The sequence below is a fragment of the Dermochelys coriacea genome, chromosome 1 (genome assembly GCF_009764565.3).
Source record: "Dermochelys coriacea isolate rDerCor1 chromosome 1, rDerCor1.pri.v4, whole genome shotgun sequence".
NCBI classification, from domain to species: Eukaryota; Metazoa; Chordata; order Testudines; family Dermochelyidae; genus Dermochelys; species Dermochelys coriacea.
Genome location: NC_050068.2, coordinates 42282662 through 42299454, shown reverse-complemented (window position 1 = coordinate 42299454; position 16793 = coordinate 42282662). Strand labels below are relative to the sequence as shown.

At 41.1% G+C, this 16793-nt stretch overlaps 1 protein-coding gene and 1 long non-coding RNA gene across 4 annotated transcripts in view; one reads left to right on the top strand and one right to left on the bottom strand.

Moving 5' to 3' along the window:
* Window positions 1–2066: 2066 nt before the first annotated feature.
* On the bottom strand, window positions 2067–4111 carry LOC122457904. Its single transcript, XR_006277626.1, has 2 exons — window positions 4080–4111; window positions 2067–2599 (listed from the first exon to the last, which is right to left on the bottom strand). It is a non-coding gene; the product is annotated as an uncharacterized LOC122457904 (long non-coding RNA).
* The window catches only part of LOC119846367 (mitochondrial intermediate peptidase), a 126375-nt gene continuing 112581 nt past the window's right edge, over window positions 3000–16793 (top strand). For 2 of the 3 annotated variants that reach the window (XR_006277625.1, XM_043504305.1), the window contains exons 1-3: window positions 3072–3316; window positions 6479–6652; window positions 13069–13157. Coding sequence is in view for 2 of the 3 variants with exons in the window: in XM_043504305.1 (XP_043360240.1) it covers window positions 3146–3316; window positions 6479–6652; window positions 13069–13157 (434 nt within the window). In the remaining variant the exon portion in view is untranslated. Of the gene's footprint in view, window positions 3317–6478; window positions 6653–13068; window positions 13158–16793 lie in introns of all 3 variants that reach the window. The other variant, XM_038379943.2, reaches the window with a different exon arrangement.

Here is a 16793-nt window from a genome sequence, read left to right as displayed (position 1 = left end):
GAAGGAGTAGCGCAGAAGGAAGGGTGGCAATACCATACCATGCCATCCTTACGTCTGTGCTGCTGCTGACGGTGCCTCTGCCTTCAAAGCTGGGCTCCTGGCCAGGACTTATTGCTCTCTGGCCACCCAGCTCTGAAGGCACTGCCACCATCAGCAGCAATGCAGAAGTAAGTGTAGCAGTACCGCAACCCCGCACAACTCCTGTTTGGGTCAGGACCCCTACAATTAGAACACCAGGAAATTTCAGATAAACGTATCTGAAATCATGAAATTTGCAATTTTTAAAATCCCATGGCTGTGAAATTGACCAAAATGGATCGTGAATTTGGTAGGGCCCTACTTATACGTCTGGTGAACAGTTAACTTGCTGCTGATACACAGAAAGGTGCACAAGCCAAGAGGGAAAAATGCACCTTAAAGGAAGGCAGAACAAAAATAACTTCTTCACATGATTCACTCAAAGCCTAGGTGAAAATCTTACAGTAAATATTTAAAATATTGTATTAGCCAAACTTGAAATTGCACATGTAGTTTCCCTTAAGGTTGTCTCTCTAACTGCCTTCTTTTTAAGCTTTTATATAGCACCTCTCACTATGGTATCACTTTCTCTTCCCCGAATCCTGACATCACACAATTTTTGTTCCTCTGGCTGCCCATTGGCATTTCATGTTTTTAATTTTTACTGCTTCATCTGTATTGCCAAACTGAAGTGTTCAAGCAAGGATCATAAACGAGACCCCAACAATCATGAAATTGGTTTTTAAAAATAGAGATTTAAAAAAAAGAATAAATGTGGGGTTCTTTTCCTTTTCCTTCTGGTTTCTGAGCCTTTTAGGGTGCAACTTGCTTTACATTTTCAAACTCTTCTCTGCCACCAAAAGGATTAGAAAATTAATTTTAAAAAATAATGAAAGCAGAGTTTTTCATGCAATCTCTTGATTCCAAAGGGAAGCTTTAGAAAAACACCAAATATCACAAGACTAGCAATATCATTGCAAGAGTTGGCAACATGAAGATAATGCTCCTTGTTCCAGGTTTCTTTTTTCATATTTTGAGATGTTTTATATTCTCTCTGCCTCTTCTAATTTGAGGCTGACTCATGATATCTAACTATTCTAGCCTGAACCTAAAAAATGGATCAAGAGGGCAGTGTCATGGCAGAACCTCAGTGCTGCAGTCATTCTCAGGAATTTCTAGGAACTAATGCCATAGCCCTGCACTTCTCTTTTAGGTATTTATTATAAACCGGTTTTGCTGCAAATGAGTTTGAATGTTTAAATATGGCTTTTAAACATGGGTCTTTGGTCCATGATTAGCTGGAGGGAGGTCAGAGTCTGACATGAACACGTATAACACAAGGGATTAAGGGTTTCATTCGCACTGGTAAATGTAAAATAACAGGTGCAAAAACAAAGTACAGAGTTACTGTACTTAAAAATTAACAGGTGCAGAACAAATCCAGTATAATGAAACATAATCTTCTTCACCAACTCTGAGTCAGAGACACTGGACAAATGATTGATCAATGTATTATTTTCTAAAGTGCCCATCTTTAATTTCTATGATTCTGGTAAACTTTATTATACTACCTCTAAAAGAAAACAAAACAGGTCTGTGGTGGTGGGGATACATCATGCATTATGATACATTTGCACTCTTGCACGAATGCAATGAAAAACAATGAAGTCCAATTTTTGGCCAATATCTAATATTGCTACAGAATCAAGGAGATTAAAAATGATGAGAGAGCAGCTCTCTTAAATTGCTAAGGCCCAAATGTGGAACATAAATCTAAAATAACAAAGGTGAAAAATAGCACAAGAAACTTTAGATAAAGTGAAATTCTTTCCTTTAGGAGAAATGTCTATAAATGCAGTTTCCTGCACCTACAGTTCTTATATCAATATTGTGCTATAATGAAAAAGATACCACAAAATTGATGTGGAACAAAGACTGATTTGGATTTAAAGTAAAGGGCAACTGCGCAGTATCTGAGTTTGATGGGAAGCCAAGTCTATACCACAGAAAAGAGCAGGCTAGGAAATGCTTCTTAAAAATAGATTTAAACGACCATCTTAGCCGATGTCTCCTGGTTGCTGCCAGCATGGGCTGATGCTGATGCTCGTTTGAAACTCTTCTTCGAAATCTGCTCTCATCACTGGAAAGTGGCAGGTGGCCAAGGCCAGTTTGCAAAGCACATTTTAACCTAACTCTTCCCTGTGTGGCTCAGCTAACCGGCCTGAGGAAGAAACCTGCTCAGTTAGAGTAAACCCCATGTAACTCAGGGTGTGTCTACACTACAAGAGTGCAGTTATGGCCTTTCAGCTATGCCACTGTAGCGCTGCGGTGTAGATGCTTCCTACATCAAAAGAAGGGGGCTTTCTGTTGATGCACTTCATTTCTCTGAGAGGTGGACGCTAGGTTGACAGAAGAATCCTTCTGCATCTACGCTGGTGTCGACCTGACTATGAGCCAAGGGCCTGTTTACACTGCCCACTGGATCGGCAGGCAGAGATCAATCCAGCAGGCAATAAATCGATCACTGAGCGCTCTCCCATCGACGCCGGTACGCCACCGGAACGAGAAGCGCAAGCAGAGCCTCAGGGGTCGACTTACGGCCGTGAAGACAATGCGGTAAGTAAGTAGGTCGACTTCAGCGACAGCTATTCACGTAGCTGAAGCTTCGTAGCTTAGCTTGACCCCCGCGGCAGTGCAGACAAACCCCAAGGGGTAACATTTTAAAACCCCCTGAGCAAGGTCGAGCTAAGTTTCAGGTGTAGACCAGAGCTCAGCTGGGCAGCCAGGGCCTTGGGCAAAGGCTGCCGGAGAACTCCTGGGTCAGCCCGCGAGCAGAGGCAGGGTTATTCCTCATCCAGGCCCAACGCGGGGAGCAGGGGAGGCCAGAGGAACGGAACGCACAGCGACAGGCTACCTCCGCAGGAGCGGGCCCCGCCAAGGCCCCGGTTATACCGCCGGGCCCTCAGCGCGCGCCTTGCCGCGGCTCCCGCCCCGCCCCGCCCCGCCGGCTCCTCCTCACGCTGGGAGGGACGTGCCGGGGTCGCGGCCCGCAGCAGTAGCCGGAACGGGGAGGTGACTCCCAGCGCGAACGGCGCGAGCTGGGGCCGGGGCTCCTGCTCCTCCCGCCATGCTGTCCGGGGGCAGGCGGGCGCTGCCGGCAGCCCTGCGCCTCGCGGTGCGGGGCTGGACCGGGACCGGCGGCGGCGGCAGCAGGAGGCGGGTCAGCACCAGCTGGTCCCCGGTGGGCGCCGCCTTCGATGCCAAGCAGCAGCGCAGCCGGCTGACGGGCCGGAGCACGGTGAGCGGGCGGGGCCCCGGGCTCGGCGGGGCGGGTTAGGGCCCGCCCCCGCTTGGGGATGGCCGGGGGCCCGCGCCCTGAGCCCGGCGGAGGCTGGCAGGCGCGCTGCGATCGGTCGCCTCTCAGCGGCCCCCGGGGGCGCCCCGCATGCCGAGATCTGCTCCCGGGCGCCCGCGGCATGTTGGCGCCAGGCTCTGGCTCTGGCTCTGGCTCTGTTCTGCTGGGGGGAGGCTCCCTGCTGCGCCCCGGTGCACTGAGGGCCGGGGGCTCCTGTGGACTCCGCGCCTCAACTCAGGGCAGGGAGCTGCAAGCAACCCTTGGGGTCACCCGCTGTTCTTCCAGACGAGGGGGGGGTCCATGGGGTACGCTCAGTGCCTAGTGCAGGAGCCTGGGGGCGGGGTTTTGATTAATAGATTTTTTTTTTAAGGCCAGAAGGGACCATGGTGATAACCGGGTCTGACTTTCTGCAGTAGGTAGGGCTCATAGAACCTCGCCCAGCAAGGGTCCAAGATTGCTCCTGTGATCTTCCCCAGACAGGCCGCAGGCAGCACAGCCTGTACCCTGGGAAGCTTGAAGGGCGATCGTGCCATTAAAGTACTACACCTTTGTCCTAGACTGTATTTTAAAGGTTTAATCTAGCCCTAAATTTACCAATTACCACTTCACACTCGCACTCTCTTTTTTAATGGCAGGTCTGCACTTAAAATGTTGTCCTGATGCAGCTGCACCGCTGTAGCGCTTTAATGAAGACCGTCTCCGACACCCACGGGAGAGAGCTCTGCTGTCCCTTAGGGCTAGTCTACACTATTGTGCTAGTACCTCTGTGCAGCTGCCCTGCTTCTGGTGAAGACGAGCTATGCTGATGGGAGAGCACTCTCCTGTCAGCATATTACTCCATCTCAACAAGAGGCGGAAGCTATGTCGGCGGGAAAGTGTCTCCCACCAAGATAGCACCAGTGTGGATAGCGCTTAGGTTGATGTAACTTGCATTACTCGGGGGTGGCTTTTTCACACCCCTGAGCAATGTAAATTACATCAATTTAAGTGTAGTGTAGACAAGCCCTTAGTTAATCCGCCTCCCCGAGAGGTGGTAGCTGTGTCTGCGGGAGAAGGCCTCCCATCGACATAGTGCTGTCTACAGCCGGGGTTAGGTTGGTATAACTGTGTTGCTCAGGGGGTGTGGATTTTTCACACCCCTGAGCAATGTAGGTATATCAATATAGGTCTGTAGTGTACATCAGAACTTAGATAGCTGCTTGCTTTGAGGAAATATTCCTGTGTAGTGGCACGTAATCTCTATTTTGAGGATTTAGGAGGTGGGATGTGAGTGGTGTGTAGATTTTGATATGATGTTCTGCAGGGGAGTGAGTTTCACTAAAAAATTAATAAAAAAAATTCATTGGAAATCACTGAAACAATTTAAAACAACATAAAACAAATTGTTTTATGTTCACTTGCTTCCTACACAGAGAATTTGTGGCTAACTGAAGTGCAGAAGCTCTGATTACATATGCAGTTTTGTCAGCCAGTTTTAAAATTTGTCCCCGAGTGTCATTTAATTTCTTTTTAAGCTGTGTGTCTGAAACATCCTCTCCTCCAAAGAGATGAAGAAATGGGGGTAGGAGGGGATCCACTCTGGCCAAAACGTTCATATCTGAATGGCTAAAGTGGGGGTCCTAAATCCATATTAGGTGCTCAACCCTTTGAAAATCAGGCTGCTTCTACTTAAATGCTCAAATATGAATTCAGGATCTTAATTTTTATTAACCCAGTTATGAAAATTTTGGTCTTGTATACTGGAAACAGTCTTTAAGATCTACACCAGTGGTGGGCAACGTGTGGCCTGTCAGGGTAATCCCCTGGCGAGCCACTAGACAGTTTGTTTACATTTGCACGGCCGCCCGCAGCTCCCAGTGGCTGTGGTTCGCCGTTCCCAGCCAATGGGAGCTGTGGGAAGTGGCGCGGACCGCAGGTTGCCCACCACTGAACTACACAGTACGAATTATTTTTCCTAATTTATATTGCAGTTAAAGGCAAGAAAAAGTAATCAGTTTTTCTGAATTAAAACTGTTCTGTGATCATATCATAATTCAAATAGGAACATTTCAAACTGAAGATTTGTGAAGATTATTTTGAAATGACTGGGATATTTTGGAGATGAAACAACTTAGTTTTGTCTGCTGTTTCACCCTTTTGTGTGCATGTTTGTTTGGTTTTTTTTTAAACTGATATACTGGCTAACACAAGCAAATGTTTACTGGTGGAGTGTTGCCACCAGGCCTGTTGATTTTCTTCTTTTTGATGAGTCATTCATTTATGTTAGTGAGAGTCCTGTGGTAGATTTCCAGGAGTGAGCTATAATGCTGAATTACCTGGAATTAAGAAACTGGTAGAGTAGATACCAGTAACATTGTTCTTCATTATTTTTGTATTACTGGTACTTATTTATTTCCAGTAATGCCCACAATGTGCTACCCACTGTCCCAGTGCTAAAGAAGGGTTCCTGCTCTGAAGTTGCAAGTAAGGCAGTTGAAGCTGCTGAGACCAGGTGTAAAATTTTCAAAAATGCCTCAGTGATTTAAGAGCTTAAATCCCATTTTCAGAATGGTTAGGTGCTTTCAAGAAGCTTAGGCTTCTGAGGCCCAAAGCCGCAAGGATATTAAGAATCTTGGAGGATTTGGGCCTAAGTGCCTAAATAACTTTTGAAAATAGGATTTCTGGACTCCTAAGTCACTTAGTTTTGAAAATTTTACTTCAGGTCTGTAACATAAATCTCATGATATGAGTGCTATATTTCCAGGCCACTAACAGTTTGCTTTAACACATAAAAGTAGCTCTTCCAAATTTTGTGGTACCCAAATGCCTAAATGTAAGTATTTGAAAATTTTTTATAGCAAACACCCATTTCTGAACATTACAGAACAAAGTAACTTTCTTGACAGTTATTGCAAAAATAATTTGTTTGGTGATTAATGGAAATGTCCAAGTTTTAGCAAGGGTTTCTATAGTAGATAGTATTATATTGTAAATAAAATACATGTTTTATTCTGATTTTTGTCAGTTTGGTGTGGATCTGAAACTGAGAGATTAAAAATGAGATACACTAGAAAAAACAAACTAGAGTATTTGCACTGTATGTTGAATCTACACTTGGTATTTTAGGGTCTGTTTGGTGTTCCAGAATTGAGTTCTCCAGAAGGATTTCAAGAGGCACAAGAAAAAGCATTACAAGAAACAGAAGAGCTAGTCCAGAAAGCATGTACTACACCTCCTGGGCCACAGACAGTAATGATTTTTGATCAGCTTTCAGATGCATTGTGCAGAGTAGCAGACTTGGTAAGATTTATTGTTAAGTTTAATATTCTCTTGTAAATTTTGGACATTTCTAGCTTCGCTCAGACTTTTGTTTTGTAAAATCTTCTGTTATAAAAGGTATTGTATCAACATTGCGATTTCCTGTATCAGGATAAAAAATTACGATTTCCCACTAAGGAGGGTCTTTTTAATCAGTTACAAAGTCTTTCATTAAATTACCAGTAGTTTCAGAAGTTATATCTGATGTGATTTGTAACTGTACAGTGAACTTTAAGTGAGATTTAAAAATAATATATCAATGACAAGAAACATAGTAAAATCGGATGAGTATTTTATTAACAATCTTGCCTTCTCAAGACTTGCAGTTACGAAGTGTGTACATCTGGGAATCAGATCACTCTGAAATGTAAAGACAACTCTAGGCTGTAGCATAGATATCCTTTTATTTGTGCCAACAACTTAATCAACAATAGCCAGGAAGTGATGAATCTCTTTTGTTTACACAAGAAATGCTACAGCTGTGCCACTGTAGCATAACTACTACTAGAGCGATGGAAGAATCCCTTCCATTGCTCTAGTAGTATTTATGCTACAGTGGCACAATAAATAAGTAATAAAACCACCTTTCCAAGAGTTGGTAGCTAGGTCAATGGACAAATTCTTCTGTCAACCTAACAGTGTCTACATCAGAGCTTAGGTCAGTTTGGCTACATTGCACGGGGGGGTGAAATTTTTCACAGCCTTGAGCAGTGTAGTTAAGCCGACCTAACTGTGTAGTGTAGATCTAACTTTATCCAACTAAATCAACAGGAGAATTTAACAAAACAATGTAATCACATTTATTATGTGTAGATAGCTGTCACTCTTGTGAAAAGATTCATGGGATCATTAATTCCGGAAACAGGATCTCTGTTTTATATTTCATACAAAGAATAGCACCTGCAGTAAGACCATAAGAACAGCCATACTGGGTCAGACCAAAGGTCCATCTAGCCCAGTATCCTGTCTTCCAACCATGGCCAATGCCAAGTGCCCCAGAGGCAATTAACGGAATAGGTAATCCATCAAGTGATCCATCCCCTGTCACCCATTCCCAGCTTCTGGCAAACAGAGGCTAGGAACACCATCCCTGCCTATCTTGACTAATAGTCATTGATGGACTTATCTTCCATGAATTTATCTGGTAACATGATTCTGGAAAGGTTCAGTTCTGGCTTAGAGGGAAGATTGCTAGATACTGTAACGTGAACACCGCTTCCTGTAGCAGCCTGGGTTTTTGTTAGAGGTCTGCCATCCTATTATTTATTAAGCCTGACACTGCTTACCTCATGAGATCTTATAAGAGTGCATCCCCACTTGTTATGGCTATAAGCAATATATTGTTTAACACAAAATCCAAGTTCAAATAATATTAATGGTCTGTTTTAAACCCAATAAAACATGGAGAGTTGAGGATCTGAAGCTCTTCTTAATTCACCGTATTGTGCTTCAATACGTAAACATACTGATGTGTAAAAATCACCATACTCTCAAAGTGGGTTGTTCACGATGAAGTTGTGACCATGACAATTCGTTGTAATTGAAGCATGTATTGGTTTTATGAGGTTTAATTTTATTTTTCTTATGGTAGTAATTTTTTTAAAAAAGTGGTCTTATGAGCTGAATTTACTGACTGTAAAGTCTCCTGCAAAGGAACTTTTATGGTATATTATTAACACACATAATAAATGTTTACTTCATTAGTATTTGAGCCTTTTATGGTAGCACATGATTTATTGCTTCATTAGTGGTATTTTTTCAGGTTATACTGTATGATCTTAGGGGCATAAACAAAATCTAAAAATATATATTGTATCCCTGTGATTATGTTAATTTAGATTTATATCAACCATACCAATAAGAGACTCCTTCAATCCCTCCTAAGATCCTACAGAATCTAGGGGCCAAAGTTTGCTCACATTAAAACCAAGGAGTGTTTTAACTGTGACATCCATGGAAGTAGAATCTGTCTCTAAGGCCCTCTCCAGTCCACCCATCCCATTAGGAAACGCCTACTTAAATACACAAATAACCCTAAAGGTCAACAAACTTATCAGGTGAAAGGGGGAAGCTAATTGTAGAGTTGAGGGCCCTCAGCAAGAGAATACGTTGTCCTATCCCAGATGTTAACAAGTAGAAAGGTGGTGTCTCAAATAAATGGCATACAAGCCATAAAGGGCTTGATATAGCAAAACCAGTAGTTTGAATTACACCTCGAAATAAACTGGAATTCAGTGCAGTCTGTGTGCACAGGTTTAATACATTATATGTGGGATGTACAGTTTACTAAGTAGATAGCTATATTCTGCACTACATGAAATTTCCAAGTGGGCATGAAGTGTTTCTCCAAGCAAAGCGCAATGTAGTAACCCAATCTGGAGGTGAACAAGGCATGGATAATTATGGTGAGGTCTGAGTTTGAGAGGAAACTTCTTGTCAAGTACAGATGGGGAGAAAACCACTCCTGGCCTTTGCTGCTGTTTGTACATCCAGACACAGCTGAGGCCTCAGTAGTATCTCTAGATTATGAATATTAGTGACAAGGGGTAGTTACACTGAATAAAACGAGCATGTATTAAATTACCTGTGTTTTGATACTTTCCCAAGCCAGCCTGGAAGTAGATCCATATGTTCAGAAGATGCCTCCAAACTTGTACATCAGCAGATGTGCCTTAATTTTTGCATGCTTTATCCTGCCTACACTCTTGTGTTCACCAAAGCTCTGCTGCATGTGGAAGTTGAATAGTTTAGTTGCTTAGCTGCTTGACTGGTGCACACAATACTGTTATCATCAAAATAGGGGAATTTGTACATAGGTAAAAAAGTAGGGCTGTCAATTAATCACAGTCAACTCACGTGAGTAACTCAAAAAAATTAATCATGATTAATTGCAGGTTTAATCGCACTGTTAAACAATAGAATACCTTTGAAATTCATTAAATATTTTGGAAGTTTTTTTACATTTTCAAATATATTGATTTCAGTTACAATACAGGATACAAAGTGTACAGTGCTCACTTTATATTATTTTTATTACAAATATTTGCACTGTAAAAATGATAAACAAAAATAGTATTTTTCAATTCACCTCATGCAAATACTGTAGTGCAATCTCTATTGTGAAAGTGTAACTTACAAATGTAGATTTTGTTGTTGTTGCATTGTTTTGTTTTTGAGTGCAGTTATGTAAGACTTGAGAGCCTACCGGTCCACTCAGTCCTACTTCTTGTTCAGCCAATTGCTAAGAGAAACAAGTTTGTTTACATTTACGGGAGATAATGCTGCCCACTTCTTATTTACAATGTCACCTGACAGTGAGAACAGATGTTGGCATAGCACTTTTGTAGTTGGCCTTGCAAGGTTTTATGTGTCAGATATGCTAAACATTCATATGCCTCTTCATGCTTTGCCCACCTTTCCAGGGGACATGCTTCTGTGCTGACGATGCTCATTACAAAAATAATGCGTTAAATAAATTTGCGATTGAACTCCATGGGGCGAAGAATTGTATGTCTTCTGCTCTGTTTTACCTGCCATATATTCCATGTTATACTAGTCTTGGATGATGACCCAGCACATGTTGTTCGTTTTAAGAACATTTTCACTCCAGATTTGACAAAACTCAAAGAAGGCACCAGTGTGAGATTTCTAAAGATAGCTACAGCACTTGACCCAAGATTTAAGGATCTGAAGTGCCTTCCGGAATCTGAGAGTAACGGGGTGTGGAGCATGCTTTCAGAAGTCTTAAAAAAGCAACACTCTGATGCGGAAACTACAGAACCCAAACCACCAAAAAAGGAAAATCAACCTTCTGCTGGTGGCATCTGACTTAGAAGATGAAAATGAACATGCATTGGTTCATTATCGAGCGGAACCCGTCATTAGCATGGACTCATGTCATCTGGAAAGGTGGTTGAAGCATGAAGGGACATATGAATCTTTAACATAAGAATGTAAGAATGTCCATACTGGGTCAGACAAAGGTCCATCTAGCCCAGTATCCTGTCTTTCGACAGTGGTCAATGCCAGGTGCCCCATAGCGAATGAACAAGTGATCCATCCCCTGTTGCCCATTCCCAGTTTCTGGCAAACAGAGGCTAGGGACACCACCATCCCTGCTCATCCTGTCTAATAACCATTGATGGACCTATCCTCCATGAATTTATCTAGTTTTTTTTGAACGCATCTGGCACATAAATATCTTGCAACACTGGCTGCAACAATGGCATGTGAAGGCCTGTTCTCAGTTTCAGGTGACATTGTAAACAAAAAGCAGGTGGTATTTTCTCCTGTAAATGTAATCAAACTTGTTTGTTTGTTGGAGCGATTGGCTGAACAAAAAGTAGGACTGAGTGGACTTGCAGGCTCTCAAGTTTTACATTGTTTTATTTTTGTACAAAAATAACTGCATTTCTAGTTCTACATTTGTAGGTTCAACTTTCATGATAAAGAGATTGCCCTACAGTACTTTTATTAAGTGAATTGAAAAATACAATTTTTTATTTTTACATTGCAAATATTTATAATAAAAAACAAATATAAAGTGAGCACTATGCACTTTGTATCCTGTGTTGTAATTGAAATCAATATATTTAAAAATGTGAAAAACATCCAAAATATTTATATAAATGGTATTCTATGATTAAGAGTGTGATTAATCATGATTAATTTTTTTAATCACTTGATAGCCCTATAAAAAAGTGCACAAAATATAGATGTATATTTTATGTAAGCAAATTAGGAGATCAAGTTGGAGTGCTTTTGGAAAATTTGACCTATGAAATGACTCCAAACACTTAAAGTAAAAATTATATGTTTTCAGAATGATTATAAATGTATGCTATATTACATAGTAAACCACATTCAGTTTGTTTTTCGTTTGAAAGGAGTTTCATATATTTCAAATAAATCCAAATATAACCTTTAACAGAATGAAATATTCAACAGTTGTAGGTATAGCAATCTGCAGTTTATTTCCTTGTGCAAAATAGTCTATTCTTGTGTATATAAAAATATTTAAAAATCTGCATGATGACATTTACCATGAAAAGCAATGAAATCTGGTAAATATTTAGCATAATCATATGAAAACAGCTTAGTCTAATACCAAGATAGGTGTCTCTTACAGTATCTGGAAAACTTTAGTGCGTTTGAAAGATTGAAACTTCTTAGGGTTATTTTTTCCATTTTAAAAATAATTCAGACAAAAAGTAGGCCACAAGATCATACATAGTAAGAGAAGTAAAACATTTATCATTGCTGACACTGTTAGATTTGTGTCCTCATGTCACCACTGAGCTGGGCATGGGCCAGCAGGGAATTCACAAGTGTAAGTCAAATCCTGTAAACTCCTAGTGTGTAGTTCTTATTCATATGGTAGTCCTGTTGGCTGTAGAAGTACTATTTGTGTGGATAACAATTTGCAACATTGGGCCTTTAAACCCTGGTCCTACAAAGACACACATGCTTAAATGTACTTTCATGAGCTATGCCATTGATTTCAGTGGAACTTTTCATGTGAGTGAAATTAAACATTTGGATGTTTGCAGGATTGAGGCTTTAGTGAGCATGGAGGAAATCTATCACATTGTTCAAGGCAGGATTCACTATTTTACTGAAAGTCTCTGTTGATCCTTCAATCATATGTGTCACTTTTTACAGTTTTCTCTACAAATGTTGGCGAGACCTTTTGAAAGATGTAGTCTGTCATGGATTTCCATCAATTTTGATGAAAGATTAAAGCTTTAGCATAAAGTTCTGTACTTAGTTTATAAAACTCATTTTCAAGCAAGAGTGTAATATTTATAGCAGCAATATTTAAGATATTTCTTAAAACGTGTCTTAGGAATAGATGGTCTATAATAAATTTTGAAAAACAATACAAAAAAGCATGTTTATTTTTCTGGAATTGAGTTTAGTAAAAAATAGAAAGTTTTAAAGCAGTAAGATTCAAAGGCATTGGTTTTTTTCATGAGTGTTTCTTGCAAGGGAAAGAACCTTTTTCAAAGGTACATACCTAACTGAAAATAATAATAATAATAATAATAATAATAAAAATGTAAGTGAAAATATTTTCTTTGGAGTGAAATTTATACTATAGCAATTAATAACTGTTGACACATTCTTAATGGATGCTGGTTCTGAGAAGACAAATTTATGTGCAAGTGCTCAGTGAAAAGAGGTTGCATGTAACAGTGGAAATACGTTAAGCTGAGTGGAATTGCCCATCTTTTTTAAAACTATCCATTTATTTATTTATTTAGGAAGTTTAAACATATTTACAAATCTGTGCCTTGTAAATTCCAACTCTTCTCTAAAAACTAACTTGCATGTAAGTTTCAAATTATGGACAATCTTTTCCCATCACCACCACTTCTCTTCTTTTTCTACTATGTCAGGCTGACTTTGTGAAAATTGCCCATCCTGACTTTGCATTCAGAGAGGCTGCTGAAGAAGCCTGCAGAAACATTGGTACCATGGTAGAAAAGTATGTTTTGTTCATTATGTTGCTGTAATATTAGCTTTCATATCTGAAAAATTCTGCATTATCCAACAGATAACTTTTTTGCTTATTGTTATCATGTATGTGAGGTTTTTATGTGTGGAACAGAGAGCAACTTTTTTTTAAAATGAGTTATTTAAAGATTCATCCTTACAGTGACTGGTGTAAGGTCATTCTGTTTTAGTTTCAGGTTGCATCTGGAACACTATTGCGTTGCCTAATTTACTGTGAAGGTCTGTGCCACTGGAACTCATCAAAACCTTGGAACTAAATTTTTTGAAGTTTCTGGCAGTTAATTTTTTGGCTCTGAAGTCTGTATAATTTAGGGATTGCAAATCTAAAGGCACACAACACCTCTTCTTCTGGCATACTGACCACTTGGATTCTGATTGTGTAAGAAGGAATGTGAAAAAAGGGAGGAAAATCTTCCATTGAGGTTCAGAATATAGACTTACAATTTGAAGCTGTATCCAGTCAGAAATCAACACTGGAGTGCTGTGCTGTCTAATTTACTAGCCTTGAGAAAGTCCATTCTGGCTGAAACATCACATTTAAAAAAAAAATGATAAAATATATGTTCTTAGATTAGTATTTGAATCAGATTTTGAGTATAGTGGGAATCAGTTTTAAAGAGTTGCTTGCGTTATGATGAAGGCAGATGGGTGTATGTAATTTGATATCAGAATGTAAAATGTAGACAAGGTTGATAGGGCTTAACATTTTTTACCAGAGACCTTCCAAACTAGCCATATTATACCCTGCTTGCCAGAGGTAGTTACAAAAGATGGAGAGTCATTTCCACCAGCAACTTGTACAGGCAATATCTTGATAAGAAGTCCAGTCAAGCTGAGTAAATAGTGGATGGTTTAAGAGTAGCAGCCATGTTAGTCTGTATTCGCAAAAAGAAAAGGAGTACTTGTGGCACCTTAGAGACTAACAAATTTATTTGAGCATAAGCTTTCGTGAGCTACAGCTCACTTCATCGGATGCATTCGGTGGAAAATACAGAGGGGAGATTGATATACACACACAGAGAACATGAAACAATGGGTTTTATCATATACGCTGTAAGGAGAGTGATCACTTAAGATGAGCCATCACCAGCAGGAGGGGGGAAGGAGGAAAACCTTTCATGGTGACAAGCAAGATGGGCCATTTCCAGCAGTTAACAAGAATGTCTGAGGAACAGTGGGGGGTGGGGTGGGGGGGAGAAATAACATGGGGAAATAGTTTTACTTTGTGTAATGACTCATCCACTCCCAGCGTCACTTGCCCCATAACCTCAGCCGTGCAGAACACAATGCCATCCACAGCCTCAGAAACAACTGACATCATAATCAAAAAGGCTGACAAAGGAGGTGCTGTCATCATCATGAATAGGTCAGAATATGAACAAGAGGCTACTAGGCAGCTCTCCAACACCACTCTCTACAAGCCATTACTCTCTGATCCCACTGAGGGTTACCAAAAGAAACTACAGCATTTGCTCAAGAAACTCCTTGAAAAAGCACAAGAACAAATCCGCACAGACACACCCCTGGAACCCCGACCTGGGGTATTCTATCTGCTATCCAAGATCCATAAACCTGGAAATCCTGGACGCCCCATCAACTCAGGCATTGGCACCGTGACAGCAGGATTGTCTGGCTATGTAGACTCCCTCCTCAGGCCCTATGTTACCAGCACTCCTAGCTATCTTTGAGACCCCACTGACTTCCTGAGGAAACTACAATCCATCGGTGATCTTCCTAAAAACACCATCCTAGCCACTATGGATGTAGAAGCCCTCTACACCAATATTCTACACAAAGATGGACTACAAGCTATCAGGAACAGTATCCCCAATAATGTCACGGCTAACCTAGTGGCTGAACTTGGTGACTTTGTCCTCACCCATAACTATTTCACATTTGGGGACAATGTATACCTTCAAATCAGCGGCACTGCGATGGGTACCCGCATGGCCCCACAGTATGCCAACATTTTTATGGCTGACTTAGAACAACGCTTCCTCAGCTCTCGTCCCCTAATGCCCCTACTCTGCTTGCGCTACATTGATGACATCTTCATCATCTGGATCCATGGAAAAGAAGTCCTTGAGGAATTCCACCATGATTTCAACAATTTCCATCCCACCCTCAACTTCAGCCTGGACCAATCCACACAAGAGATCCACTTCCTGGACACTACGGTGCTAATAAGCGATGGTGACATAAACACCACCCTATATTGGAAACCTACTGACCGCTATTCCTACCTACATGCCTCTAGCTTTCATCCAGATCACACCACACGATCCATTGTCTATAGCCAAGCTCTACGATATAACCACATTTGCTCCAACCCCTCAGACAGAGACAAACACCTACAAGATCTCTATCATGCATTCTTACAACTACAATACCCACCTGCTGGAATGAAGAAACAGATTGACAGAGCCAGAAGAGTACCCAGAAGTCACCTACTACAGGACAGGCCCAACAAAGAAAATAACAGAACGCCACTAGCCATCACCTTCAGCCCCCAACTAAAACTTCTCCAATGCATCATCAAGGATCTACAACCTATCCTGAGGGACGACCCATCACTCTCACAGATCTTGGGAGACAGGCCAGTCCTTGCTTACAGACAGCCCCCCCAACTGAAGCAAATACTCACCAGCAACCACACACTACACAACAGAACCACTAACCCAGGAACCTATCCTTGCAACAAAGCCCGTTGCCAATTGTGTCCACATATCTATTCAGGGGACCTCATCATAGGGCCTAATCACATCAGCCACACTATCAGAGGCTCATTCACCTGCACATCTACCAATGTGATATATGCCATCATGTGCCAGCAATGCCCCTCTGCCATGTACATTGGCCAAACTGGACAGTCTCTACATAAAAGAATAAATGGGCACAAATCAGACGTCAAGAATTATAACATTCAAAAACCAGTCGGAAAACACGTCAATCTCTCCGGTCACTCTATTACAGACCTGAGAGTGGCTATCCTTCAACAAAAAAGCTTCAAAAAGAGACTCCAACGAGAGACTGCTGAATTGGAATTAATTTGCAAACTGGATACAATTTAACTTAGTTTTACTTTGTATAATGACTCATCCACTCCCAGTCTCTATTCAAGCCTATTTCCCCATGTTATTTCTCCCCCCAACCCCACCCCACCCCACCCTCCACTGTTCCTCAGACATTCTTGTTAACTGCTGGAAATGGCCCACCTTGCTTGTCACCCTGAAAGGTTTTCCTCCTTCCCCACCCTCCTGCTGGTGATAGCTCATCTTAAGTGATCACTCTCCTTACAGCGTATATGATAAAACCCATTGTTTCATGGTCTCTGTGTGTATATATAAATCTCCCCACTGTATTTTCCACCGAATGCATCCGATGAAGTGAGCTGTAGCTCATGAAAGCTTATGCTCAAATAAATTTTAGTCTCTAAGGTGCCACAAGTACTTCTTTTCTTTTTGTAAATAATAGATGTTTCAGTTAACTTGCACTTAAGTAAAATAATTTTGTTTCAGGTTGAATAGAAAACATTTTTTGAAAATGTCTAGTGAATCAAAAAATTGAGAAAATTTCAAGTCAAAATGAAACATTTCAGTTTGACCTG